Source organism: Eubalaena glacialis, chromosome 12 (assembly GCF_028564815.1).
Source record: "Eubalaena glacialis isolate mEubGla1 chromosome 12, mEubGla1.1.hap2.+ XY, whole genome shotgun sequence".
In the NCBI taxonomy this organism is placed as follows: domain Eukaryota; kingdom Metazoa; phylum Chordata; class Mammalia; order Artiodactyla; family Balaenidae; genus Eubalaena; species Eubalaena glacialis.
The window spans coordinates 98,424,455-98,451,497 of record NC_083727.1 but is presented as its reverse complement, the minus strand read 5'-3'; the positions used below and the strand labels follow the sequence as shown (position 1 = coordinate 98,451,497).

Below are 27,043 nucleotides of genomic sequence, written 5' to 3'. Positions count from 1 at the left end.
ACGAGCCGCAGGCTCTCTCGCTGTGGCCTTTTCAGTGCTCCGATCCCCTTCCGAAAGGGCTTCGAGGTGACACAAAAACCTGTCTGGCACCGGAGCCACCCGCTCCTGGGCTAACGGGTGTGGCCCGGGTCGGCCGGGTCTGACCCGCCACCCGCAACGGCCGTCGCCACGATAGCGAAGAAGCGGGCAGGTGCGTGCGAACCGAAGCTTCTGCGAGCGGAGCGAAGACGCGCCTCTGGCGCAATGGCCGAGGCCTCTTCGCCCCACCCACCCGGGGCCCCGCAGGCGTCAACGCAGCTTCACGCTCTGGGGACAGAGGCCCTCACTTTGTCGTCACAGGGCCGATGATCAGCGGGCGTCCGCCTTCCCCCTCCCCCGTCCACCCTCCTCCCTTTTCCCCTCCCCTCGCCCCTCAGGCTTCTCCCTCCTTCCTCTCTCCCTCCCTCTGCCGTCCCCAGCCGAGTCCCGCTTCCGGTCGGCGGCAGTCTGCGGAAGGGTGTCCCGCCTCTTCCGCCTTTACAGCCGAGGTGGCGGCGGCGGCGGCGGCGGCGGCGGCGGCGGCGGCGGCGGCGGCGGCGGCGGCGGCGGCGGCGGCGGCGGCGGCGGCGGCGGCGGCGGCGGCGGCGGCGGCGGCGGCGGCGGCGGCGCCTGCGCGTCTTCTGTCAGGGTCAGCAGGCGGGTCACCTGGGCGGTCCACCTGCGCGTCGCGGAGCCGCGCCCTGGGGGTCGATGGCGATGAACTATAACGCGAAGGATGAAGTGGATGGTGGGCCCCCGTGTGCTCCCGGGGGCACCGCTAAGAACCGGAGACCGGATAACACGGCCTTCAAACAGCAACGGCTGCCGGCTTGGCAGCCCATCCTTACCGCCGGCACGGTGCTCCCCACCTTCTTCATCATCGGCCTCATCTTCATCCCCATTGGCATCGGCATCTTCGTCACCTCCAACAACATCCGCGAGATCGAGGTGAGCGGACGGGAGGCAGCGGCGGTGGGAGTTGGCGCCGCCGGGGAGCGGGGTCCCCCCGCCGGCCCGACTCCTTCCTCGGGTCCCGGGACTTGACAGGCGGGCCCCGCCCTCCCCTACCTTCTCTCTTCCTCAGTTTCCTCTTTCTCTTCCTACGGGTTTTCTGAATTTGCAGTTTTGCCCGCGCTTCCTCTCGCCGTTTACCGGGTTAGAGAGGGAATGAATGTTTAATGCAGAGTGTGGGTCGGGGGAAGAGCGCCCCTTTCCTGGGCGGTGTGTGTGGTTTTAACCTCCGACGGCGGTGGAAAAAAGAAACAAAGAAAAAGAGAAGTGGAAGGAAGTTACGTGGAGATAAAACGCCAGGAGAGTTGACACGGCCAGAGTGTCATTACCCGTGTGGGGATTATCCCGGGACACGGAGATTAACACCTTGGCCATTGTTGGGGAAAAGGACCCAGAGTCATGGAGGCATTGATGATTTTTATGTCAAGAAGGTGTCATGTTACCAGATCACATATTAGGACGTGTGACCGAGGTGTGTACAGTACCTTTTGAGTTAATAGATGCTTTTAGTTATAGGGTGTGAGATAAAAGGTAACCTGAAACTTCAATTCCGGTTTTGCCTTTAGGCTACATTGATTAATAACCATGCCCTACATTCGCCCTAGTTTTTTTTTTTCCCCAAACTTTAAAAAAAAAAGAAAGAAAAAGAGTCAACGACCGTAACACAGAGAATAATTTGTGAATTGTCTACTGAACATCTTACTTTTATAAGACGTGTTAGAGAAACTTGGGGAAGCATCTTGACTTTTGTCAACGAAAGAATCATAGTATCTTCATCCATCTGCAGTGGTAAACATAGGTTGATACAGAATGTAAATACTTTGTGTAGATGTCCAGTATTAAACATCTGGTCATCCACTTTTCTTGAATATCTGAGAAATATTTTTATCTGTTCGAAAGGCGGGGAGCTGGTACAGAGTTCTCTTGATTTCTTCTGTTCTATCAGATTGTGTCATTTTTTCCCCTCTAATTTTATTAAATACTTAAAAATTATGCATGCTATTTAATAGGGCTTTCAAAGCAATTTTATTTCAACTACAGGAATAGGCATACTTTCCAGTTTAATTCACAATGTTACCTGTAAAAGCAAAATCATTATATTTTTTAATTGTACAGTGCTCATTTCTGTGTTAATAATAGTAATAAGAATTGTACAATATCTATAGCCTAGTTTTTAAATCTTTTACGAAAAACTCATTTTCAGTTTAATAACTAAAGAAAGTAACACAGTATGTTTTTTCAGCATGAAGTTTTGTTTTATCATTTTTATCTCCTAGTAGTCCTTCAAATATAGTACTTCTTGTTCTCCCAACTGTACGAGGACCACGCATATCAGGATGTGAGCAAAGTGGTGTAATACAAGGACCGTGGGCTCTAGGCAGGAGTCAGGCAGAGCTGGGTTTAAATTCCAGCTCAGCCACTAACTAGTTCAGTTTACTGGAAAACAGAATCTCTCTGAGCCTCAGTTTCCTCACCTGTAAAATCGGTAAATAATGCCCATGTTGTGAAATGTGAGAATTAGAAACAATATAGATAATATTCCTGGCACTAAGTTTGTACAATAGTTACTATTATTGTGATGACCCCGAATCAGGAGATGAGAAATGGAGTCAGAGGGGTTGGTATTTGCTAGTAAGCGAGAAGAGTATTGTAAAGTTGAGACAGAAACCAAACCCAGATGTCTTGATTTTCAGTCTTAAGCTTTCACACTACACTAGGACCCTTACTGCGATGTTAGTAATTAAGTAGAAGAAAATTTAACATTAGAAATTTCATCATCTTATTTAAATCTTAGGATTTTTTTTTTTTTTTTAAGATTTTTTTGATGTGGACCATTTTTAAAGTCTCCATTGAGTTTGTTACTATATTGCTTCTGTTTTCTGTTTTGGTTTTTTGGCCACGAGGCATGTGGGATCTTAACTCCCCCACCAGGTATTGAACCTCCACCCCCTGCATAAGAAGGTGAAGTCTTAACCACTGGACTGCCAGGGAAGTCCTTGAAACTTCTTAGGATATTAAGATGAAAGTAGCAGTAGCTTGGAATTTTATATGATGAGTATTTACTAAATTATCAGAACTCACCTTCTATAGATATTTACTATACTCTGAAGATAAATGTTTACTTTCTTTAACATTTTTGGATTCTGAAATAAAATAAAGTTCTTCACACCAAGTAGTTGGTGAAATGGAAATTTCTTTTTAAAAAAAATTTTTTTTTTAAATTAATTTTTATTGGAGTATAGTTGCTTTACAATGTTGCATTAGTTTCTGCTGTACAGCAAAGTGAATCAGCTATACGTATACATATATCCCCTCTTTTTTGGATTTCCTTCCCATTTAGGTCACCACAGAGCACTGAGTAGGAAATTTCTTAAATAGTTCTCATGTAAATAGTTCTGATTTCAAGTTGCCTGAAGAGTCTTCTGTAGCTTGATCTAGTTAGAAGGGCACTAAAGTTAAGAGTCAAGGCATGAGAGTTGAAGTCCCAACTTTTACTCCCTAGTTTGTGATCTTAGGCATATTTTTGAGTCTCAATTTTCATTTTACTTGAAGAGCCAAAAGAGTCAGACTAGGCGGTCTCTAAGAGGCTGTTCAACTCTAATATTCTATGACTTCCGACTTCTATAATGTGATTTAAAGAAAAACGCTGCATATTCAAATTCTTTTACCTTTGGAACCAGAGGAAATGAAAATTAGGAATGATTAGGAATTTTGTACCAATGCTCACATACAGTTATGCAAATAGAATAAATTTAAAAAAATTTGTTGATTATGTGGAGAATTCGTTCAGAATTGGGTCTGGAGTTATTAGAAAAACCTAGGGAGCTTTCCCAAAACACACATGCTTGTTTCCGACTGCTGTCCACCCTTTTGTCAGCCACTAGTTTAGTAATAAAATATGTTGAGGGTTATTAAAAGTAAATGTGTAGGCGGCTTCCCTGGTGGCGCAGTGGTTAAGAATCCGCCTGCCATTGCAGGGCACACGGGTTCGAGCCCTGGTCTGGGAAGATCCCACATGCCGCGGAGCAACTAAGCCCGTGAGCCACAACTACTGAGCCTGCGCGTCTGGAGCCTGTGCTCCGCAACAAGAGAGGCCGCGATAGTGAGAGGCCCGCGCACTGCGATGAAGAGTGGCCGCCGCTCGCCGCAACTAGAGAAAAGCCCTCGTACAGAAACGAAGACCCAACACAGCCAAAAATAAATAAATAAATAAATTTATTAAAAAAAAAAAAAGTAAATGTGTAACGAGCAGTTCTTGGCAACATTCACTTCCATACTATAAGTTGCTCACAGCTCTTTAGCCTATTGCCTTATTATTGAAAATTTTAAGAACTTGTATTGCTGTGTTATCAATACATCAAATTACTAGGCCAAAGGAGACTTGTCCAATCAGAATGCTTTTGTAATGTAGCTTAAAGTGCTAAGATCAGAAATCCAGACTTTTTAGGTATAAAAATCATAGGGTCCTCATCCTTTTCCCAGAAATTTTATACTAAAAAAATTACTACTCCTGTAAAGCATGTTGGACTCTCCTACAAAGGGAGTAAAAAAGGTATTTAAAAATTTTAATGCTTATATTTGGAAGGATATCTCCTCCCCCCATTAGGTGTATATATCTTGTTCAGTTGATTTTTAGATTTTCCATAATCTAATAAAGTTATTAGAAAACTAAAGTTGTTAATTTTATCATTCATAAGAAAATATTTTAAATATTTAATATCTCGTTAAGACTAAGACTTAATATCTTCATTTATTATTAGCAGCAAGGAATGAATATTTTCTGTAATTTGGCAATTGTAGGAGTCAGGCACATCTTTCTAAAGGTAGTGTTTTTCTAGTTGAGGGCCCTTGTTGGTGATGCAGAGATATTAATTGAATGGGGCTAACTTGAAACAGGAGGTATTCTTAATTTTTGCAATTTCACACATTTATCAGTGTGAAGTTATATAGTTATACATTTTTTTTAAATTAATTAACTTATTTTTGGCTGCGTTGAGTCTTCGTTGCTGCGTGAGGGCTTTCTCTAGTTGCAGTGAGCGGGGGCTACTCTCTGTTGCGGCGCGGGGGCTTCTCTTTTTGCGGAGCACGGGCTCTAGGCATGCGGGCTCAGTAGTTGTGGCACGTGGGCTCAGTAGTTGTGGCTCGCGGGCTCTAGAGCGCAGGCTCAGTAGTTGTGGCGCACGGGCTTAGTTGCTCCGCGGCATATGGGATCTTCCCGGACCAGGCCTCGAACCCGTGTCCCCTGCATTGGCAGGTGGATTCTTAACCACTGCGCCACCTATATAGGAAGTCCTATGTAGCTGTAAATTAATGGTTAGGATCAGATGAGGACGTTATTCTGAGTGATATTCAGTATAAACTTAAAACTAAACATTTACTTCAAATTAATATTGCCAAAGTGTTCAACATACATTTTCGTCAAATTTTAGTGGATTAGGCACTAAAAATTAGGCAAGTGTAAAGATTTTAATAGTCAAATGAATTGCAGTTGCTTAGAAGTTGACTTAGAAGTTGACTCTTGGAAATTAAGAGGTTTGTGGTGTTAGTGTTATTATTTGTTCCTCATGTAACTTTAGTACTTAGGGCAAGGCACGACAAAGTAAATATGGCTAGCCAGACCATTTTTGTGAAGCCCAGGAACTGAGAATGGTTTTACAGATGAACATTTGCAACTGAGTTTGATGATAGGGAACACTGACTTTGAACTCCAATAATGTGAAATGTTACCCCCCGCAAAAGAATTTTATTCTTACTAGTAGACCTGTGTTACCAGAAAATTGTACACAATTGTTATTATATGTTGAATTTTGTCAATAAAAGTTTGTGCAAATTTGTTTTCTCTCTGTTATATATGAACCTACAAATATCCTCTTGGATTGCAAAGCCTAAAATATTTACTTTCTGGCTCCTTACAGAAAAGAATTTCCTACCCTTGACTTAGAGTTTTAAAGAGACATACTGGCAAATTTAGCAGTTGTTACAAAAATAGCAGTGTTTAACTTATACATTCTAATCCTCAATAATCTTTTCAAGGTAAGTGTAGTGATCACTGATAATTGCTTGTGTGCTACCTTCTTTGTACAAATAGACGTAGAATACCTTAGCTGAATTTACCATTAACCTTGGCGCAGGTAATATCATTCTTCATTTCTTTGTCACAGTCAGATAAAGTTGAAGCAACTAAAGAAAATTGTTTTTGAAATTTTTACTTTAATTACCTTTTGTCTTCATTACAGCCTCTAGAAAGGACAAATAATTCTTTTTTATTTTTATCTTTTATTTTTAAATTTTTTTCTTTTAAAGATAAATTCTTTAGTGTGGAATCAGTTCAAAGGGGTACTTAAAAATGCCGTTTTTAATTTAATCTACTTAATACTTAAAATGACTTACCTTATTACTCAGCATTTTGTTGAGTGACCTGTTTAGGTATTATATTGATTTCCTTTAAGACAGATTTACATTCAAAAATGGCAGTTCTCCCGTTCTTATGCAGGGTAAAAATGGCATGTCCTTCAAATTCCTCCTTTCCGACCGCATTAAATTCAGTCAGTTTCCTAAGAATGGGATGCATTTTTAGAATTACTAAGAAGAGTTGCCAGTTCGATTTAGGAGAGCAATTACAATGGTAGCAGAACGAAGTTGAGAAATATGATAACTCTTAAACTAATCCAGTCATCTCCACCTGTTGTTCTGCTTTGCCTCTGGCTCTTTGTGTTTTGAATTTAAGCTATTGGCAGGTCTCCAGTTTATCATTATATTATGCACTGTGCCTTGTATGCTTTTGACATTTAACAGGCATTAATTTTTAAAAATAAGGGAACTGTAGTTCCTCTCCCACCTGGTAGCCTCTTTCTTTCCAGGATAAGTTATGAACTATTATCTTTAGTATAAGCTTTTTTTCCCTACCTTTATTAAGGTTACAATTGACAAAAATTGTATTTATTTACAGTGTTCATTGTGATGGCTTGATATATGTATATACTGTGAAATAATCACCATAATAAAGCCAATTAACAAGTCCATCACTTCCCATAGTTACTCTCTTATTAAAAAGACAAGCGATAACAAGTGTTGGTGAGGGTGTAGAGAACAGGGAGCTCTTGTGCGATGTAAATTCGTACAGCCATTGTGGACAAGAGTATGGAGGTTGCTCAAAAAGTTAAAATATAGAACTGCCATAAGATCTAGCACTTCCACTAGATATATATTTAAAGGAAATCAAATCAGTATCTCGAAGAGATATCTGCACTCCCACGTTCACAAACTTTGTTTTTATACCCAAATGGATTTTATTACAATCTGCACATTAGGCCAGGCTGCCCCTGAATTTTAGCGCATGAAGGATATAGTGGTCTTTTGATGGTAAAAACTCACAGACTGAGTTAAATTTATCAAGAGTTTTAATCAACATTGAGCATTTTCTGTATGTAAAGTGCTGCTCTGGGCATTGTGGACGACAGAAAAAAGTTTGTGGACAGGGCCTCTTTTTTTTTCCTCCCCCCTCAAACAGAGATCCCTTCTGAAGGTACCTGAACCTGGAATCTTTTGGGGGGAGATGAAACATACATATTAAAGGAGAACGAAGCATTGCTAGATGAGTGGCACAGACAAAAAGAATATGCCTTAGTGGTCCAAAAGAAGACAAGATTACATCTGTCTCTAATAACCATGGAAAACCTTCTGGTGGAAGTGGGCTTTGAGCTGGAACTTGAAGGATAAATAGCACTTCTAAAGAGGAGGTTGGATGCATTCCAAGAAGGGAGATTTATATGAACAAAATTGTAGTGGCAGGAAATCAAAAGGTGTCTAGAGAAAGTAGGAGTAAGGGTAAATAAGCTGGTGCCAGGTTGTGGATAGACTGGTTATTTGATAATGATGAAACCGTCTAACTTAGATTGGGACTTGAACCCACGCGCCGGAACGCGAACCCAGCCAAAACCCAGACTGAGACTTGAACCCACGGTCTTTTAACTGAGATCACACACCTGGTCTCAGGACTTGGGAGCGGGCTGGGGAGAAACACACTCCACAGACAGAGGGTGGGCCATTTCAGAAGGCGAGAGCGGCACTGGGGTATGGGGTTGTCAGTTTTTATAGGGGTGAGTAATTTCATAGGCTATTGAGTCGGAGGACTATTCCAGCTATTTTGGGGAGGGAGTGGGAATTTCTAGGAATTGGGCCACTGCCCACTTTTTGACCTTTATGGTCGGCCTTGGAACCGTCCTGGCGCCTGTGGGTGTGTCATTTACCTTGCTGATGTGTAACAGTGAGTGTATACTGAGGCTCAAGGTCTAGTGGAAGTCGACTTGTCCGCCATCTTGGATCTATTTGGTTCTAAATAAGTTTATGTCATGTCCTTGGGCTATGTCATTCTTTTAAAGGTTGTGCCCTGCCCGCTTCTGTCCTGCTTCAATGAGATGATGGTGTCCACTGTAGAATGGTTGCGGTGAAGAGCAGTTAGATTTAGGATGTGTTATGAAAGTAGAGCTAATAGAATTTTCTCATGTAGTGGATGTGTCGGGTGTGAGAGAAATTGTAGAATCAAAGATAACTCTAAGATATTTTGGCCTGCATTGGAAGGATGGAATTGTAATTTTGTAATGAAGCAAGGGCTTGTGTGCCTGGTTGCAGAAAGACAAACTCTGACAGCAGGCATTTGCAGCAAAGTGTAGGGGTTTATTTGCAGGGTGCCATGCAAGGGCATGGGAGACAAGCCTCAGATCCACTCCAACTCGGTCTTTGAGTTAGGGATGTTTTAAAGGGGCAGAATGGTTTTGGGAATCAGGATATCTTTGGTTTACAGTTCTCTGGCCAGGTGGTCCATGGCTCCGGGGTCTGTAGGCTCATCTTGCCCTGGAGAAACAGCCTGAGTTTGTGTGTTAATGATGGTATCTACAACAAAAATTTTAGTACATTAAGGATGTTATCCATAACAGCAATCTTAGTCATCTGACTCTGGATGATTAGTGTTCAGTTAGCACAGAATTGAGGTCAGAGGGGACAAAAAAGAGAATAAAGCTTTGGAGAGAGAGATTAATCATAAACTCAGTAAGGGAACACGGTTTTAGGGTAACTTGGCTTCAATTTATCAAGATGGGGAAGACTGTAGAAAAAGATTTAGTGTGATAGTAGGGGGTTGGAGTGTGAGAAGCTGAGTAAAGAGTTCTGTTTTTAACTTGTTACGATGAGATGCCTTTTAAATATCCAAGTTGGAAATAATGAATAGACAATTGAATATATGAGGCTAGAGTTTAGGGGGAAGGTTGAGACTGGGTTTAAGCATTGAGGATTCATCAGCGTAGATGATATACAAAGACATAAGATGGAATGAAGTCAAAAGAGTGATTATAGGTCCAAAAAAGTGAGAACATCCAAAGAAAGCCCGGAGTCACTCCAGTGTTCATAGAAGTTGGGGAGATGAGGAGGAACTAGCAAAGGAGACTGAAAAGGAGCAGCCAGTGAGGTAGGTGAAAAACAAGGGAAGTGTGATATTCTGGAAACCAGTTTCAAGGTAGAGTGTCTGAGTAACCATGCCCAGTGCTGCTGCTGATAGCTCCCGTAAGTGGAGGGCTGAGAGCTGGCTTTGGAGTTCACACCATGAAAGGAGCAGCCTTGCAGTGAATGGCGTCACCATCCACACGGGTTTTCAAGCCAGCAACTCTGGGAGTCTACCTAAACTTATCATCCCATCTCTAGGCGTTAAGTTCTATGGGTTTTACTTTCTCTATATTTTTAAACTCTTTTTTCCCATTACCATTGCCTTTTTCTTAGTTTATATTCTTAACATTTCTCATCTGGATTATTGCAGTAGCATTCTTTTTTTTCTTTTTTCTTTTTTCGTTCTAGTCTGGCATTTTCTTTAGTCTTTCTGCATTTTACTGCCAGAGTGATCTTTTAAACAGCCTAATCTGAATATTTCATTCTCTTGCTTAAAATTTCTTGTATGTCTCCCTGTAGCATTCAGGATAATGTTCAAAACCCTTAATGTGGAATGTAACTTTCTTCATGATAGGCTACTTTCTGTTTCTCTGGCCTCATCTCCTACCACTCCCCTGCCCTTTGCTCTAACCATAGCAAACTGCTGTAGCTTATGGAATGTGGCGTGCTGCTAGATCTACCTGAAATGTCCTTCCTTTTCTTGTTCTACCATGGTTTTCAAATTACATTCCTGTCAACACTATGGAAAGTCTTCCCTGATTTCTCCCCTTTCCATTTTCAAGGAAAATGATATATATAATACTACAAGATCAAACATGTATAACTATGATATCCATCCATATCTAAAGGCAAACAAATTTGCTTATTGAACAGTAAAAATTCAGCAAACAAGTTTTTTGGCAAATGCTGCAAGCAGAAGAGGGATGATGATGATTTTAAAACTGGCAGATTTTTTTGGTGCTTATTTTAGAAGGAGGTACTGTTGTATACTTATTAGTTCTGAAGAGCTGGAAACCATAGACCAACCTCCAATTACATGGATTTGTAGTTTAATTTCTAAATTAATTAAAATGTAAGAATGATTATGTGACATTTAATAACGTTGTGCGTCACTATGCTGAGTGAGTTGGCTATTGTTCTGAGCTCTCAGGTCTCACATGATATACAATTATATTTAACTTTGAAAAAGTTTTTAGAAATTATTTGCTTTTCCTTGATTTTTAAAACGATAGAATGTACTTTTTCTTCTCCCTTTTAAAAAACTGGCATGAAGTCTCAAAGCTTGATTTGTACTGGAAGAAGTGAGAGTCAAATTCAAGGATACTAAGCATATTGCTAAGGAAGAATTGACAGAACTTGGGTGCTAATTCCCAAGATGATGCCAAGATTTTGAGCTTGGATGCTTGGGACAATGGTGGTACCATTTATAGTCATCAAAAGACCACAGTTGGGTGTGAGATTATGGGGTTCAGTGAATCATCACTGTTGATTTTTTTTTTTTAAGTGAAGTTTTTAGTGAAGCGTAACGCCCCCCCCCCCCCGCCCCCTGCCCCAAATTAACAAATCATATATGCCTGACTTAGTTTTGGAAAGATCACCGTGGATTTGAAATAGAGATGGTAAGAGTTTCAAGTGGGAAGGAAGAAATTCAACCAAATGAATACATCTAGGGATATAAAAATGGGACTGGGGGGTGAAAATAAGACCAGTGATGATTTAGAGAGGAGAGTATAATGTATGAAATATGATATGAGGTAGCATGAGGTTATCGTCAGAAAGTAGCACTGGAGACAAAGATAAAAGCCACTAATGTTTGAACATCAGTTACGTGACTATACAAAAACAATGTTTTATATAAAAAAGACCATGTATTTCCTTAAAATAAAAGCCCTGCTTTACTCATATTAACTGCTTATCTGTTCCTTTGATCTACCCTGTTACATAGATTGCAGCATAATTAGCAAAGCCCTTTTCATCAGTTCTGTCCTAGGCAGTTTTTATAACTTGATGCTTTTGTAAGAGTTTTAAGGGGTAAACTAAAACTTCAGGTTGGAATTTACTTTTTCGTTTGTAGAAATGCATTAAATGCCAGATATAAAAACTTTGTGTGTGAAAATTTATATTATAAAATTCTATTTCAGATTCTAAAAGTTAAGATGGTGCTAGAATGACATCTACCTATCATAACAAAGTTGTTGTTTTTGATCTGTATTTTAGGTGAAAACTCTGAAGATTTGGTAGTACTCTTTAAAACATCAGCATATTCATGAACAGTGCCAATTTTATTTTTAAAATATAACGTCTTTTAAATTGACTTCCATATTTCTCAATTATTGTATGGTGCATGTTATTCAGGATTAATGGGAGGCAGCAGTGCAGTCTAATGGAAAGAACAGCAACTTTGGAGCTAGACAGATATGATTTTGTCACTGTCATGGATTGAATTGTGTCCCAGCGAAAGATGTGCTGAAATCTTAACTCCTAGTACCTGTGAATGTGACTTTGGAAATAGAGTCATTGCAAATGTAATCAAGATGAGGTTATTCGGGTGGGCTCCTATCCAGTATGACTGGTGTCCCTATAAGAAGAGACAGGCACAGAGGGAAGAAGATGTGAAGACAGAGACATAGGGAGAATTGTGTAACAGCGGAGACAGAGGTGGTGTGATGCAGCTGCAAACCAAGGAATGCCGGCTGCTGCCAGAAGCTAGCAAGAGGCAAGGATGGTTTTCTTGGTTTGCAGTCTCAGAGGGAGAATAGCCCTGCTGACACCTTGAATTCAGACTTCTAGCCTCCAGAACTGTGAGAGAAGAAATTTCTCTTGTTCTAAGACACCCAGTTTGTGGTATTTTGTTTCACCAGCCCTAGGAAACTAATAATTGTCACATACTAGCTGATTGGCTTTGGGCAGTCACTTAACCTCTGAATCTCAATCTCTCTGTAAAAGATTAAAATAGTTCTGGTATGGAATAGACATTTGGGAAATAATAGCTAGTTTTTCTATTGCTATTCTTTCTTCAAAGATAGTTTACATTTGTATATCACCTAATTCATTCATTTATCATTTCCACCTGTGAGCATGAGACTTACTGATTGAATTAGAAGTACACATCTTTTCTGTGGCTCCCACTCAGATTCTTTAACCTACAGAAACATGCAGCAGATTTCATGTGACCCATAGAATTTCATTAGGATATAAAGGATTGAGCATGTTCTATAGCTATCAGTTTAGAACTAAGCTTTTGATTTTTTAAAAACTCATCTTCAAAAATAAAAGAGTGACTGAATTAAAAAAAAATTCCACTCTTAACTTTTAACAGGCTCTAAATAATTTAAGTATGTGTCGACTGAAGAAAAACCCGTAACCTAAAAGCTGGGAGTTAAGTTTTGTTTGGGGATCTTACTGAGGACTGCAGTCCAGGACACAGCCTCTCAGCTCTGAGAAACTGCTCCGAGGAGGTAAGGGAAGAGTCAGGATGTGCAGGAGTCTCTGCTGGACTAACCACAAAGAACAGGCAGCCAAAGTTCATGATTTTAGTGCTTTTCTGTGTATGGGAAGATGCAAGAGTCTGGGCTCACTGAAATTATACCTTACACTTGCATCTTAACTATCTCGGGCCAGTATCTAAAACACAGAATGCTTCCTGTTTTTTTTTCTCCATCCTGAATCTTCCCTCAGGGTGCACCGTTGGTGGGCAGCTGCCATGGCTAATGGCTTGACCCTTGCAGAGCTGGGATGGGGGCCACATTCCCTGTCCACATGTCTATGTTTATTTCTTTCCTCCACCCGCTTTATCTGATGAGCTTTTTAAAAAATTAATTAATTAATTAATTAATTTTTGGCTGTGTTGGGTCTTCGTTTCTGTGCGAGGGCTTTCTCTAGTTGCGGCAAGCGGGGGCCACTCTTCATTGCGGTGCGCGGGCCTCTCACTATCGCGGCCTCTCTTGTTGCGGAGCACAGGCTCCAGACGCGCAGGCTCAGTAGTTGTGGCTCACGGGCCTAGTTGCTCCGCGGCATGTGGGATCTTCCCAGACCAGGGCTTGAACCCGTGTCCCCTGCATTGGCAGGCAGATTCTCAACCACTGCGCCACCAGGGAAGCCCTGATGAGCATTTTTGAAGGGAAGTTTTCTTATTGATGTATTATCAATTTAATAAAAAAGAAACATTTTAAATACTTTTTTAAATGTTCGGTACGCCACAACATCCTGCTGTCTTTTTGTGCCTCTTTTACTTTTCCTCTCACTCTCTCAATCAATGCCCACCTTCTTTCCTACTCAGGCCTGGGTTATGCAAATTACCTTGTCTACAGTCATAGTAACCTCTGGAAAATTCAGTGCTGTCCCTCATGTTTGAGCTTTGAGTAGGAAGCAGTGTAACTTGCGTTACTTCCTCTGAGGCAAGAACGTGGACCATGGCTCAGCCTTTACAGCCTTTTCTTTTTGCCGAAGATCTCTGAGTAACAAAGCAGGGAAGTTGGCTGCTGTTGTGCCACACCAGCGGCATCAGTGTGACTTATGAAACGAAAGAGTCTGCTCTAGGCACCTAGGGCAAGGTTACGGTCTTGCCCGTCCTATCCCCTAGCCCTCTGCCTTGCCTGGTGGTAACTGAACGAGCTTCCGTGTTGCTGCTGACGTTACTGCGCCTCGTGTGTGCAGCAGTGTCGGGGGAGGGTGCCACCTCCTGAAGCTTCTGATACCGTCATTTCTGAGAGTTCTAGAGCAGTACTGGGATGGCCTTTTCCACGGCTCTGTCCCCGTTTTGTCACCTGGACTGCAAAGCCACACTGCTCTAGCTTATAGTGGCTCGTCACAAAAGCTACCCCTTTAGCTTCGACTCTGCAATCCAATTCCACCTTCCTGGTTTCTGAGACCTAGATTTTCCTTGTTACTGGTTGCCAACTGTTTTATAAATGGACACTGTAGAAAAATTAGATACTTTAACTGGAGAACCCCTGATTGATTATCAGATCTTTAACTCAGAACTTTGTCCTAAATTCATGTGTCTTGGGTTTGTTCCTGTGCTAAGCCCTCAATTAGAGATTGTCCCTCTTGGTACTGTCTCCCTGCAGATAACATCCACTTGTCAGCCTCATGGAGAAATTTGCTAGACACTGGATTAGGTATGTGTCTCCATAGTACCTGCACTTCTTTTACCAGAACACCCATTCCGCCTTAGTGACCGTGCTCTGTACTAGACAGCGAGCTCCGTGTGGTTACGTATTGGGTTGAGTCCCTCTTGCCTGGAACACACAGACATTCAAGTAAATATTAAGTTAATAAGTGATTCTTTCCTGACAGGGTGTTCAGGAAGAAATGAAAGTCTCGTTATCCTAGACTTTTTAAAAAATCTGTTGTTATATCATTACAAGTGTTTGATTATGTTAGCCTCCTCTGTCTCCGTTTCCTTATTTCCTTTTTTTAATTTAATTTTTTGGGCTGCATTGGGTCTTCGTTGCTGCACGCGAGCTTTCTCTAGTTGCGGCAAGCAGGGGCTGCTTGCTCTCCGTTGCAGTGCGCGGGCTTCTCATTGCGGTGGCTTCTCTTCTTGCGGAGCATGGGCTTTAGGCGTGTGGGCTTCAGTAGTTGTGGCTCATGGGTTCAGTTGCTCCAGGGCATGTGGGATCTTCCCGGATCAGGGATCGAACCCATGTCTCCTGCATTGGCAGGCGGATTTTAACCACTGCGCCACCAGGGTAGTCCCATTTCCTTATTTCCTGCAGGACATTTTTAACACTCAGGATTATTTAGCTTTCGGAGGCTTTGTTGTCAACAATAGTAACCAACTCTGGGTAGCTTACAGGGGAAAGGGATTTATTAGAGGAGATTGGGTAGCTCTCACACAAAATAGATAGGAGGTCGAGAGGATCAGGTTTGGAGACAGGAGGGAAGGAAGGGAAGTTTGGAAGCAGAAACAGTGGCTCAGATGCCACAGCTGCTGTTGAGTTCCCTGTTAGACTTCTGCCGCGGCTGCTGATCTCGTCACACCCACTCCTCTCCGATTTATATGGAGATTCAGTTCTCTAGTCTCAGTCAGGGTTGATCCTATATATGCTTTTGTCCTGGCTCCTGGGGTTAGGGAGAGGAAGGACTCATTTATTCCCTCGGCTTCTGAAGTGGAAGTTGGAGCCCTGCCTGCCTCGGAAACTCTCCACCGGGAGAATTCCCCAGGGCTTGGAAGTGTGTTTGGGTGCTGGGCAGCCTAATTAACAACAACAATAAGTCACAGTTATCCCCCAGATTTTTCTTCATTCTTATAATCTGCAGGCTCTGAGTTTGTATATCAGAAAGGATGGTACGTTCATTGTGCAAGAGGACATAGGATGGTGCAGAGAACAGAGATTTTGGAGAAAGGCAGAGCTGGGTTCAAATTCTTGCTGGGTGATCTTGGGAAAATTACTAAACCTCCCTAAATGTCAGTTTCCTAAGTTAAAATAAGGAAAATAAAAATTAACTTTTCAGGACTACGTTTTAATGAGATGGTGTGTGCTAAGTGCTTATAATGTCTGACACTTAGTATGTACATTCAATCAACAGTGGCCAGTAAAACAAAGCATGTGGTTACGGATCCAGTTTACCTTTTAGCGTTGTCTTGTTTCCTTCCAACATGAAAACTCTGCACAAATCCAAAGCGTTTATGCTCGTCATCCTTAAATGGACCTGTGCTCTCTACCTTCGCGCTTCTCCATATGTCGCCTTTTTCCATCCTTTTTTTCCCTTTAATGGCTCAGTTCAAATCCTCTTTTCTTCTCAGTGAGAAAGTGCTCGTCCATCTAGTACTTACCGTTCAGTTTAGCACTTAATGGTGATAGTCATTTTCTTTGTGTTTATGCACTATCTTTGATAGTCTTCTGGAGGGCCAAGGGGACTGACTGTGGTGGTGAAGAAGCAGTTTAGTAGAAGGAACATTGGACTTGGAGTAAAAAATCCTTGCTTCTAGCGTAGCACCAGCTACTGCTGTTCGTGTATCCTTGGGCAAGTTTCTGAATGTTCTCTTTATGTAAGATGAGGATAGTGCTATAGGATTTTGGTGAGGATCAGACGAAATATGTGTGGAACAGAAAGGACTGTGTCAACTGTATCGACCAAGTGTAAGATATGATTACTTTTGTATCTTCATGTCATGCCTTGCACATAGTAAGGCTTAAAATGTTAATGACAATTTTTTTACTTTCAGAATTTCCTGGAATCAAAAGACATGCAATTTTTTTGTACATTTAAAAAAGTATAATTAAAAGATTGCGATGAAAATGTTACAGCTATTCTTTGAAGTATAATTTAACATTCAGCAATAATTCTTGGTTTCAAAAATGTTCAGTTTTAGTATACTGTAGTATAATTTATTAGATTTCACATTCCATCGTATTATTTTTGTTCAGTTAAATAAAGAATATATATCTTTGCTTAATCACAGCTGATGATCTGTCTTTCCTCCTTTGCCCTAGAAAATAATTTGAAAGAGAGTGGTTTAAGAGGTTTCTGTTCAAAGGCAAACAATATGGTAATAGGCCCAGCTGACAACTTTTTGTTTTAATCCTTAAATTTGACTTAGAAGAGAGAGATGTGCAGAGATTATTAAATAAAAAAAATCAAAAAAAAATTTAATATATTTTAACATAGATTTTAAAATATAGTTCATTTTTCTAAATGGTCTCATGTTTTCTTTCATCTTGTCAAAATCATAAAAGTTGGCTTTTAAGTGCAATATTGTGCATGAATAAGCCCTGGGTGGGAAGCTGTGGCCCCACAGGTTTAGTGAAAAATTATATATGCTTTACCTCTCTTCATTTAGGAGACCTGTTTTTTTAGCTTGTTTTAATTACGTGCCTAGCTTCTCTTAGATATTTGCAGTGAATGAAAATTTTCTCTAAACAAAGTTTTATTAGTAAGTAAGCTTTGAAGGAGGACATTTCAATAGGTTATATTGGAATTTGACAAAACCAAGTTTTATTAAGCAGTTTTGTGGTTTTTGAAAAGCAATTAGATGTAATTTTTTTTTATTTAAAAAAAATTTTTAATGGAGTATGGTTGATTAACAATGTTTTGTTAGTTTCAGGTGTACAGCAAAGTGATTCAGTTATGCATATACATATATTCATTATTTTTCAGATTCTTTACCCATATAGGTTATTACGGAATATTGAGTAGAGTTCCCTGTGCTACCCAGTAGCTCCTTGTTGGTTATCTATTTTATATATGGTAGTATGTGTATGTTAATCCCAAGCTTCTAATTTATCCCCCCCTCCCCGTTTCCCCTTTGGTAACCATAAGTTTGTTTTTGAAATCTGTGAGTCTGTTTCTGTTTCGTAAATAAGTTCATTTTTTATCATTTTTTAAATTAGATTCCACATACGAGTGATATCATATGATATTTGTCTTTCTCTGTCTGACTTACTTAGTTTGATAATCTCTAGGTCCATCCATGTTGCTGCAAATGGCATTCTTTTGTTCTTTTTTTATGGCTGAGTAATGCTCCATTGTATATATGTACCACATCTTTTTTTTTTAAGATTTATTTATTTATTATTTATTTATTTTTGGCTGTGTTGGGTCTTAGTTGCGGCACGTGGGATCTTTGCTGAGGCATGCAGGATCTTTTGTTGACGTGCATGGTCTTCTCTCTAGTTGTGGCGTGTGGGTTTTCTCCTCTCTAGTTGTGGCGTGCAGTCTCCAGGGTGTGTGGGCTCTAGTTGAGGCGCGTGAGCTCAGTAGTTGTGGCACGCAGGCTTAGTTGCCCCACTGCATGTGGGATCTTAGGTCCCTGACCAGGGGTCAAACCTGCGTCCCCTGCATTGTAAGGTGGATTCTTTACCACTGGACCACCAGGGAAGTCCCTATGTATCACATCTTCTTTACCCATTCCTCTGTCGATGGCCATTTAGGTTGCTTCCATGTCTTGGCTGTTGTAAATAGTGCTGCAGTGAACATTGGGGTGCATGTATTTTTTCGAATTATGGTTTTCTCTGGATATATGCCCAGGAGTGGGATTGCTGGATAATGTGGTAGTTCTATTTTTAGTTTTTTAAGGAACCTCCATACTGCTCTCCATAGCAAGAATAGGTACAATTGTAAATTGTACCAATTTACATTGCCACCAACAATGTAGGAGGGTTCTGTAGATGTTGTAATTTGATGCTCTATTTTCTATATACATATTTTAACCTTTTTTTTTAATTATAAAAAGAAATTGAATATCCATATATAAAGTTTAAATGTTCAGCTTCAGAAATAAAGATTAGTTGGCTTTTTTTTTTCTTTTTTACTTTATTAAAGACAATTAATTAGGGTTGCTTATGATAAAATTCTTATTTATCAAGAGAGTGATAAGACAAGTCATAGTCTGGGAGAAAAAATTGTTAAAAGGCATATCTGATAAAGGACTGTTACCAAAATGTACAAAGAACTCTTAATAGTCAATAAAAGAAAATGGAAAACCCTATTAAAAATGGGCAAAAAACCTGAACAGATACCTCACCTGACGATATCTTAGTCAGCTTACGTTGCTGTAACAAAATGTAGAGTAGGTGGCTTAAACAACGGGTACTTATTTCTCACAGTCCTTGAGGCAGGGATGTCCAAGATCATGGTGCTGATAGGTTCAGTTCTTGGTGAGGACCCTCTTTCTGGCTTGCAGATGGCCACCTTCTTGCTGTGTCCTTACCATGGCATAGAGAGAAGGAGCTCTGATTTCTTTTCCTCTTCTTATTAAGGATACTAATCCCATCATGGGGGCCCCACCCTCCTGACCTCATCTAAACCTAATTATCTTCCAAAGGCCTACCACCAAATGCTATCATATTGGGGATTAGGGCTTCAGTATAGAATTTGGAGGGAGAGGAGACACAAACATTCAGTTCATACATTCTGCCCCTGTGCTCCTCAAATTCATGTCCTTCTCACATGCAAAATACTTTCATTCCATCATCAGCCCCAAAAGTCTCAACTGGTTCCACTATCGACTCTAAAGTCTAAACTGTCTTCTCAATATCCTTTTAATCAGATATGGGTGAGACTCAAGGTATGATTCATCCTGAGGCAAAATTTCTCTCCAGCTGTGAACCTGTGGAACCAGATGTGCTTCCAGAATTCCATGGAGGGACAGACATAGTATAGACACTCAAATTTGAAAGGGGAAAAAATGAAAAGAAAGGGGTGATGAGTTCCAAGCAAGTCTCCAAAACCTAGCAAGACAAATATCATCAGATCTTAAGGCTTGAGAATAATACTCTTTGGTCTAACACTCTGCCTTCAGGATCCACTGGGGTAGAAGTCCTGCCCCAAGGCTCCGGATTGCTGCCGTCTGGTCTGTTGAACTCCTCCCCCAGTATGAACCGAGGATGTAGCCCTGATGATCTCGAAATCATCTTTGGGATCATTCTTCTCATCTTGGAGAATCAATAGCACATTCTGTAGCCGAATGGCTGTATGGGCCAGTCCTGTAGGATCTAAGCAAGTCCCTCAGCTTTCCTTCATTTTGTCCCTTCTCTTTCCCCTTCCGTTCACACTGGCAGTGTTTCTGCTGGAATGGCTGATTAGGTCCGTGGTTCTAACCCGCACTAATCTCTTTATCGAATGATTGTTCAGCTACACTGTAGTATTCTCTTCAGAACAAGCTTTCTCATTTTTTGTAGTATGGATAGGTTTGAGAATTTTCCAAATCATAAGTTTTGGTCCCTTTTTGCTTAACGTTATTCCTTATTCCATTTGTTTCTCTCTTCTTCCATTTTACTATAAGCAGTCAGGTGGAACCAAGACACTCTTTGAACACTTTGCTTGGAAATCTACTTAAATATCCAGTTTCATCCCTCACAAGTTCTACATTCCACAAAACACTAGAGCACACTTTAGCCAAATTCTCTGCCACTTTATGACAAGGATCACCTTTTTTTCCATTGTCCAATAATGTTCCTCATTTCTGAGTAAGACCTCACCAGGATGGCCTTTTACCATCTATATTTCTACCAATATTCTGATCACATTTATTTATTAATTCTCTAAGGAGATGGAAGCTTTCTTTCTAACTCTCCTCATTTCTCTCTGAGATGTCACCAGAATCACCTTTAATGTTTATATTTCTAGCATGCATCTCAAATCTCCAGCCTCTAACCGTTTCCCAGTTCCAAAGCCACTTCTGTCTTTTTGAGTATTTGTTAAAGCAGCACCCCACTTTTCAGTACCAAAATCTGTCAATTTGGGCTGCTATAAAAAAAAAATAATATAGACTAGATGGCTTAAACAACAAACATTTATTTCTCACAGTCTTAGAAGCTGGGAAGTCCAGATCAGGGTGCTGGCAGATTCAGTTCCTTCAGATTCTTCACCCTGAAAAGGGTAAAGACCCTTTTCCTGACTTGTATTGATAGATGGCTGCCTTCTCACTTTGTCCTCACGTAGCTGAGAGAGAGAGAGAGAGAGAGAGAGAGAGAGAGAGAGAGAGAGCGTGAGCACGAGCGCGCTCTGGTCTTTCTTCTTCATCTTAGGAGGATACTAGTCCTATCACGGAGGCCCTACCTTCATGACCTCATCTAAACCTAATCCAGGGACTTCCCTGGTGGCGCAGTGGTTAAGAATCCACCTGCCAATGCAGGGGACACAGGTTCGATCCCTGGTCCAGGAAGATCCCACATGCTGTGGAGCAACTGAGCCTGTGCGCCACAACTACTGAGCCTGCGTGCCACAACAACTGAGCCTGTGGTCTGGAGTCCTCGAGCCACAACTACTGAGCCCGCATGCTACAACTACTGAAGCCCGCATGCTCTAGAGCCTGCACACCGCAACTCCTGAGCCCATGCATCGCAACTACTGAAGCCCGTGCACTCTAGGGCCCACATGCTGCAACTACTGAAGCCTGCATGCCTAGAGCCTGTGCTCCGCAACAAGAGAAGCCACTGCAATGAGAAGCCCGCACACCTCAACGAAGAGTAGCCCCTGCTTGCCACAACTAGAGAAAGCCCGCGCGCCGCAACAAAGACCTAACGCAGCCAAAAATATAAATAAAATTTAAAAGATAAATAAATAACCCCAATCCAATGTCCCCACCTCCAAATTAATCACATTGGGAATTAGGGCTTCAACATATGAATTTTGTGGGGACATAAACATTTAGTCCATAGTACACAGATGGCAAGTAAACAAGTGAAAGATGCTTGACATTATCATTAGGGAATTGCAAATTAAAACAACAACTAGAGAAAGCCCTCGCACAGAAACGAAGACCCAACACGGCCATAAATAAATAAATAAAATTAAAAAATAAAAATAAAGCAAATAATTAAAAACAAAACAAAACAAAACACTAAACATACTCTTACCATGTAATCCAGCATTTCTACTCCTTGTTATTTACGTAAATGGGCTGAAAACTTAGGTCCACACAAAAACCTGCACATGGATGTTTATAGCAGTTTTACTTGTACTTGCCAAAACTTGGAAACAACCAAGATATCCTTCAGCAGGTGAATGGATAAATAATCTATGGTGGACCAAGAAAATGGAATAATCTTTAATGCTAAAAAGAAATGTGCTGTCAAGCCATGAAAAGACAGTGAGGAACCTTAAATGCATATTCCTAAGTGAAAGAGGTAAATCCGAAAAGGCTACGTACTTTATGATTCCAATTATGTGACATTCTGGAAAAGGCAGAACTATGGAGACAGTAAAAAGATTCATGGTTGTCAAGGGTTAGGGATAAGGGAGGAATGAATAGACAGAGTACAGAGCATTTTTTAGGCAATGAAACTATTGTGTATGATACTGTGATGGTGTATATATGTCATTATACCCTTGTCAAAACCCATGGAATGTACAACACCAAGAGTGAATCTTAAGGTAAACCACTGCCTTTGGGTGATAATGATGTGTCATTGTAGGGTCATCATTGGTGACAAAAGTATTACTCTGGCGAGGGATATTGATAATCAAGGAGATTGTGTATGTGTAGGTCCAGGGAGTATATGGGAACTCTGTAGTTTGCACTCAATTTTGCTGTGAACCTCAAAGCACTCTAAAAAATAAAATCTATTTTAAAAAATTCGTATAATGGAAAAAGTTTTCTCATTTTACTATCAGGTCAGATCTTCTGACAACAGTTGGTGTACTGCAATTCAGTTCTGACACTGACCACCTGAGTTAGTGTCAGACTCCACAGGTGTAAGGGCACGGTCCCCAACACTGTGCTTCAGGACCACTCAGACACCAGCTGCGAGTCAGGGCCCCAGGCTACCCATACTTCTGGCCAACCGGCTACAAACCCGGGAGTTCCCAAGCCCCCCTCCCCCAGACTGCCCTCACTTCAGATGCCAGTTGCAAGTTCAGAGGTCTCCAGGCCACTTGCATTTCTGACCAACTGCCTAAAAATATGGGAGGTTACTGTAACTTCTCTCAGGTTCCATCATTTAATGGAATGACTCAGAACTCAGGGAAGTGCTAGCCTTATAATTATAGTTTTATCATAAATCATATAAACTAGGACCAGCTAAATGAAGAGACACATTTGGCAAGGTCTGGGAGAGTCTTGAATATAGAGCTTCGTGCCCTCTCCCTGTAGAATCAGGGCACATTGATGGGTTAACCAACCTGGGAGCTCACCTGTGCTTTGGTGGCCAGAGTTTTTATTGGAATTCCATGATGAAGGCATGATTGATTAAACATTGGCCACATGATTGAACTAAATTTCCAGCCTTCTCCCTCTTTCCAGAGTTTGGGCTGGTCCAGAGTCCCTAATCACATCTAGTCTTTCTGGTGACCAGCCCTCACCTGAGCCATCTCCTTAGCATAAACTCTGGTGTGAATCAAGGGGCTTATCAAAAACAAATACACTCTTATCACCAGGGGAATTTAAAGGGATTTAGAGGCTCCCTGCCAGGAACCCAGGAGAAAGATAAGACAGATTCTTAATTATCCAACGCCAGGTTTTAAAAAAATGGTAGCCCTTGAGAAACCTGATAGTTTTTTGTTTGTGTGTTTGTTTTTTTAATTTGAAAATGTGCCACGGAAAGCTGAGATGATGGAAAAGTTGTTTAGACTTTATAGTTATTTAAATCTTTATACATCATGCAGTTTGAATTTTATATTTATGATTTTATGCATAAATGTATTTCTTTTGGTAAAAAGGAGAGATGAGCCGGTAGGATGACATAGGACCCTTTACAGTTTTTACACCTCACACTGTCAAAATAAACAGATGACCCTATAAGAAGTTTTTTTCTGGGCTATTATTGCTCCGTCAGACTCATTTTTCCCTCTGATAGCAAATTATTTCCGAGTGTGTCCACGTTCTCCAAGGAAGTGTGCTCAGTTGTATTTTTCTCTTGCAGATTGATTATACTGGCACGGACCCTGCCAGTCCCTGCAATAAATGTTTGTCTCCGAACGTGACGCCTTGTATTTGTACCATTAACTTCACACTGGAACAGTCATTTGAGGTCTGTATTCCCAAGTAATGTTTTAGAAAAGCCATGCTTTAAAAAATATTGATTATATTGATTGATTATATTAAATTTTTTTTTTTTTTACTAGTTATTTTCTTGTTGAGATGTTGCTTTAATTTATTGGGAATCTATACACTTTTGAGGAAGATTGTTTTGTTTTGCTATTGGATTATGCCATCTGATAATTAAATACATTAATTTAATAGTTTATTGTAGTTAGTAGTTTAGATTAAATTTAAAACCTATTCTTTTTCTGGAAAATTTTATAACTGTACAAAAATTTTTTTGGTATCAAGTTTCTATCTACATCTACTTGTATTTAAAAAATTATTGCTCAGACTGTTTTGCCTACTTTTAATACTATAAGTTTTACTTTGGAAAATAAATACTAATTTACCCATTATTTAATTGCATTATTTTTTCATCAGATATGATACTTTAACATAAATGCAAACACTTAGTAAAACCTTATTGACAAGCAGTTAGAATACCATCCGTGTGTGTGTGTGTGTGTGTGTGTGTGTGGTCTGTGTGTCTTTTGCATTCACACTTATCTGTCATTCTTCTTGGAAACTGAGCAGATGCTAAAGGACACAAAGATTCAGAAATAGGCATGACAAGACCCGTTTGTGTTCTCCTTTACCTGAAAATTGAGCTTTAAAAAATTATTGTTTTATTCTTCAGGGAGCAAAACTGCTTTAATACATGCCAACTTTTTAGATTTTTGTAGCTATGCTTTAGATTTTCGTAAAGGTCGTGGTGGCTTCTGAGGTCCCTAGCAGATGGCTGCCATCTAGTGGTTGTGGATGCTGTTGCCCTGAGATAGGGGACTGTAACGCCCCCTTTTTAAAAAGTATGAAAATAAATGAGGGAGAAGACAGGAATTTAATTATTTTATTTTGTTTTGGCAGAAATAACATATAACTTTAAAGCATCATAAAAATTTGATTTTTTTATGTGATGGACAAACTATACAGATGCATTACGTCTGCTTTTGTCAGAGCAGGCAGAATTAAAGACATGGAAGAGACTTGTAATGATTTAGAAGCTCCACTAGTTTCTTCCCCCATACAAAAACACTTAGCATTTCAGAACTTTTCTTCTGCAAAGGTGATCATCCTCAGGTTCATTCTTTCGTGGGCTCTGTGTTCCTTTACAAGCCCAAACGGAATTAGACTAAAAGCCTTTTCAGAGAACAAAAAACCAACCAACCAAATAAATAAATGAAAGATTTCTATGTAAATGTTTTCTTTATATGGAATGGGAAAGTTTGCATATTTTTTTTTTTTTAGTTTGCATATTTTGACGTTTGAAAATCAAGCTTTAAATAAATGATTGTGTATATGAAAACAGCAAATCAAATAAAGCAAAATGTTATTGAATTCCTTTTTTATTTTTTTCTGAATTCCTTTTAATTGAGTATAAGGTTATAGACAGTAGAGGTAGCAACCAGAAAGGAGAAAATAGCTGATGTTTTTGCCACCTCTAAAAATCTTAGTCATTCAAGATGACTTCATAACATCTTCTAAATAGTTACAGTGTATGTAGGTTACCCTTATTTCCCAGGTTATTTCCAAGTTGACTCCACTGAATACATTAAAGTACTTTTCTTGATTATTATAAAATGACTCATTATCTTAGATACTTTACTAATTATTAATTTGTTCATTACTAATATTATATAGTATCCTACTGAGAAATTTACTATGTCCCAATTCAAGTTCAGAATTTATTTTGGGCAGTAAATGAAAGCTTGAAAGCATTATTCCTTTGAAAAGTTGATGCTAATTGGATGAAGACCAATCTGAATTAGAGAAGATTTAAAATTGAAAGTGGGGACTTCCCTGGCGGTCCAGTGGTTAAGGCTTTGCCTTTCAATGCAGGGGGTGCAGGTTCGGTCCCTGGTCGGGGAACTAAGATCCCACATGCCTCCTGGCCAAAAAATCAAAACATAAAACAGAAGCAATATTGTAACAAATTCAGTAAAGACTTTAAAAATGGTCCACATCAAAAAAAAAACTTTTAAAAAATAAATAAATACAACTGAAAGTAGATCAGAGTAGGCTAATAGATTCCTTGAGAGCTTTTTTGTTTGTTTGTTTTAATGTAAATAGACATCTTTGAGGTCTTTCAGAGTATTTTCAAAGTTGACTCTTGGATTTTTGACCTTATTTGATTTGATTCTTTAACATTATTTGATTTGGTTTGATTGTTTAACCTTATTTACAATTTGTACCATTTTAGATTACTAAGTACTGGTAGAATTCACCCCAGTAACTGTTTTAAGTTATCACAAATTCTAAACTAGTGCAAATTACATAGCTTTTATGTATGCATGAAACAACTTCATACTTAATAGTTTTATATGAACATTTTATCCCTTTCTGTTTCTCTAGGGCAATGTGTTTATGTATTATGGACTGTCTAATTTCTATCAAAACCATCGTCGTTATGTGAAATCTCGAGATGATAGTCAACTAAATGGAGATCCTAGTGCTTTACTTGTAAGTAAAATGATGGAACATGAAACTATGGTGTCTAAGAACTAAGAACATGTGGTAATTGTTCAATTAGAAATGTTAAATTTAATAATGTTAGATGAAATTAAAGTGTTTTTTGACATTTTTAGTTTGTTTAGTAAAGGTTTTTAGTTAAAATTTTTTCCCCTGGGATTTGCACAGATTAATGATTTCTTGCAGCCAGAGGACACATTACAACCTGCTTGTTTCCAGTAGTATCATTGGGATTTTTGCTTTGTTAATCTGTTTGTAATGGAATTTTGATGAGTCTAGCATTCTGGGAATATAATTTGTTCTGTTTGGGTTTACCCATTATTATTACACTGGGTAGGAATATGTAAATAAGCTACTTTTAATTTCTGAGATTTTGTTTTAGAATTGAACATGTATGTTCTTTGCTTTTTACCTTGTGGGAAGCCCGAGTAGTAAAGTCCAAAGGGTGTGGGTTACCGAAAAACTGTCTGAGGAGCTTTTTGAAAATACAGATTCCAGGATTCTCCTAAGTCTCATATGTCTGTGTCTACAGGGGTGGAGCTCTAAAATATCTATTTTTTTTTTTTATTAATTTGTTTATTTTTGGCTGTGTTGGGTCTTCGTTTCTGTGCGAGGGCTTTCTCTAGTTGCGGCGAG

The 27,043-nt window shown here is 39.9% G+C and overlaps 1 protein-coding gene across 1 annotated transcript in view; it reads left to right on the top strand.

Annotated features, from left to right (window-relative positions):
- Positions 1-625: 625 nt before the first annotated feature.
- TMEM30A (transmembrane protein 30A) overlaps positions 626-27,043 on the top strand; it is a 42,778-nt gene continuing 16,360 nt past the window's right edge. The window contains exons 1-3 of the mRNA XM_061207357.1: positions 626-966; positions 23,781-23,888; positions 26,291-26,398. Of these exons, the coding sequence (XP_061063340.1) occupies positions 730-966; positions 23,781-23,888; positions 26,291-26,398 (453 nt within the window). The 5' untranslated portion in view covers positions 626-729. The remainder of the gene's footprint in view (positions 967-23,780; positions 23,889-26,290; positions 26,399-27,043) is intronic.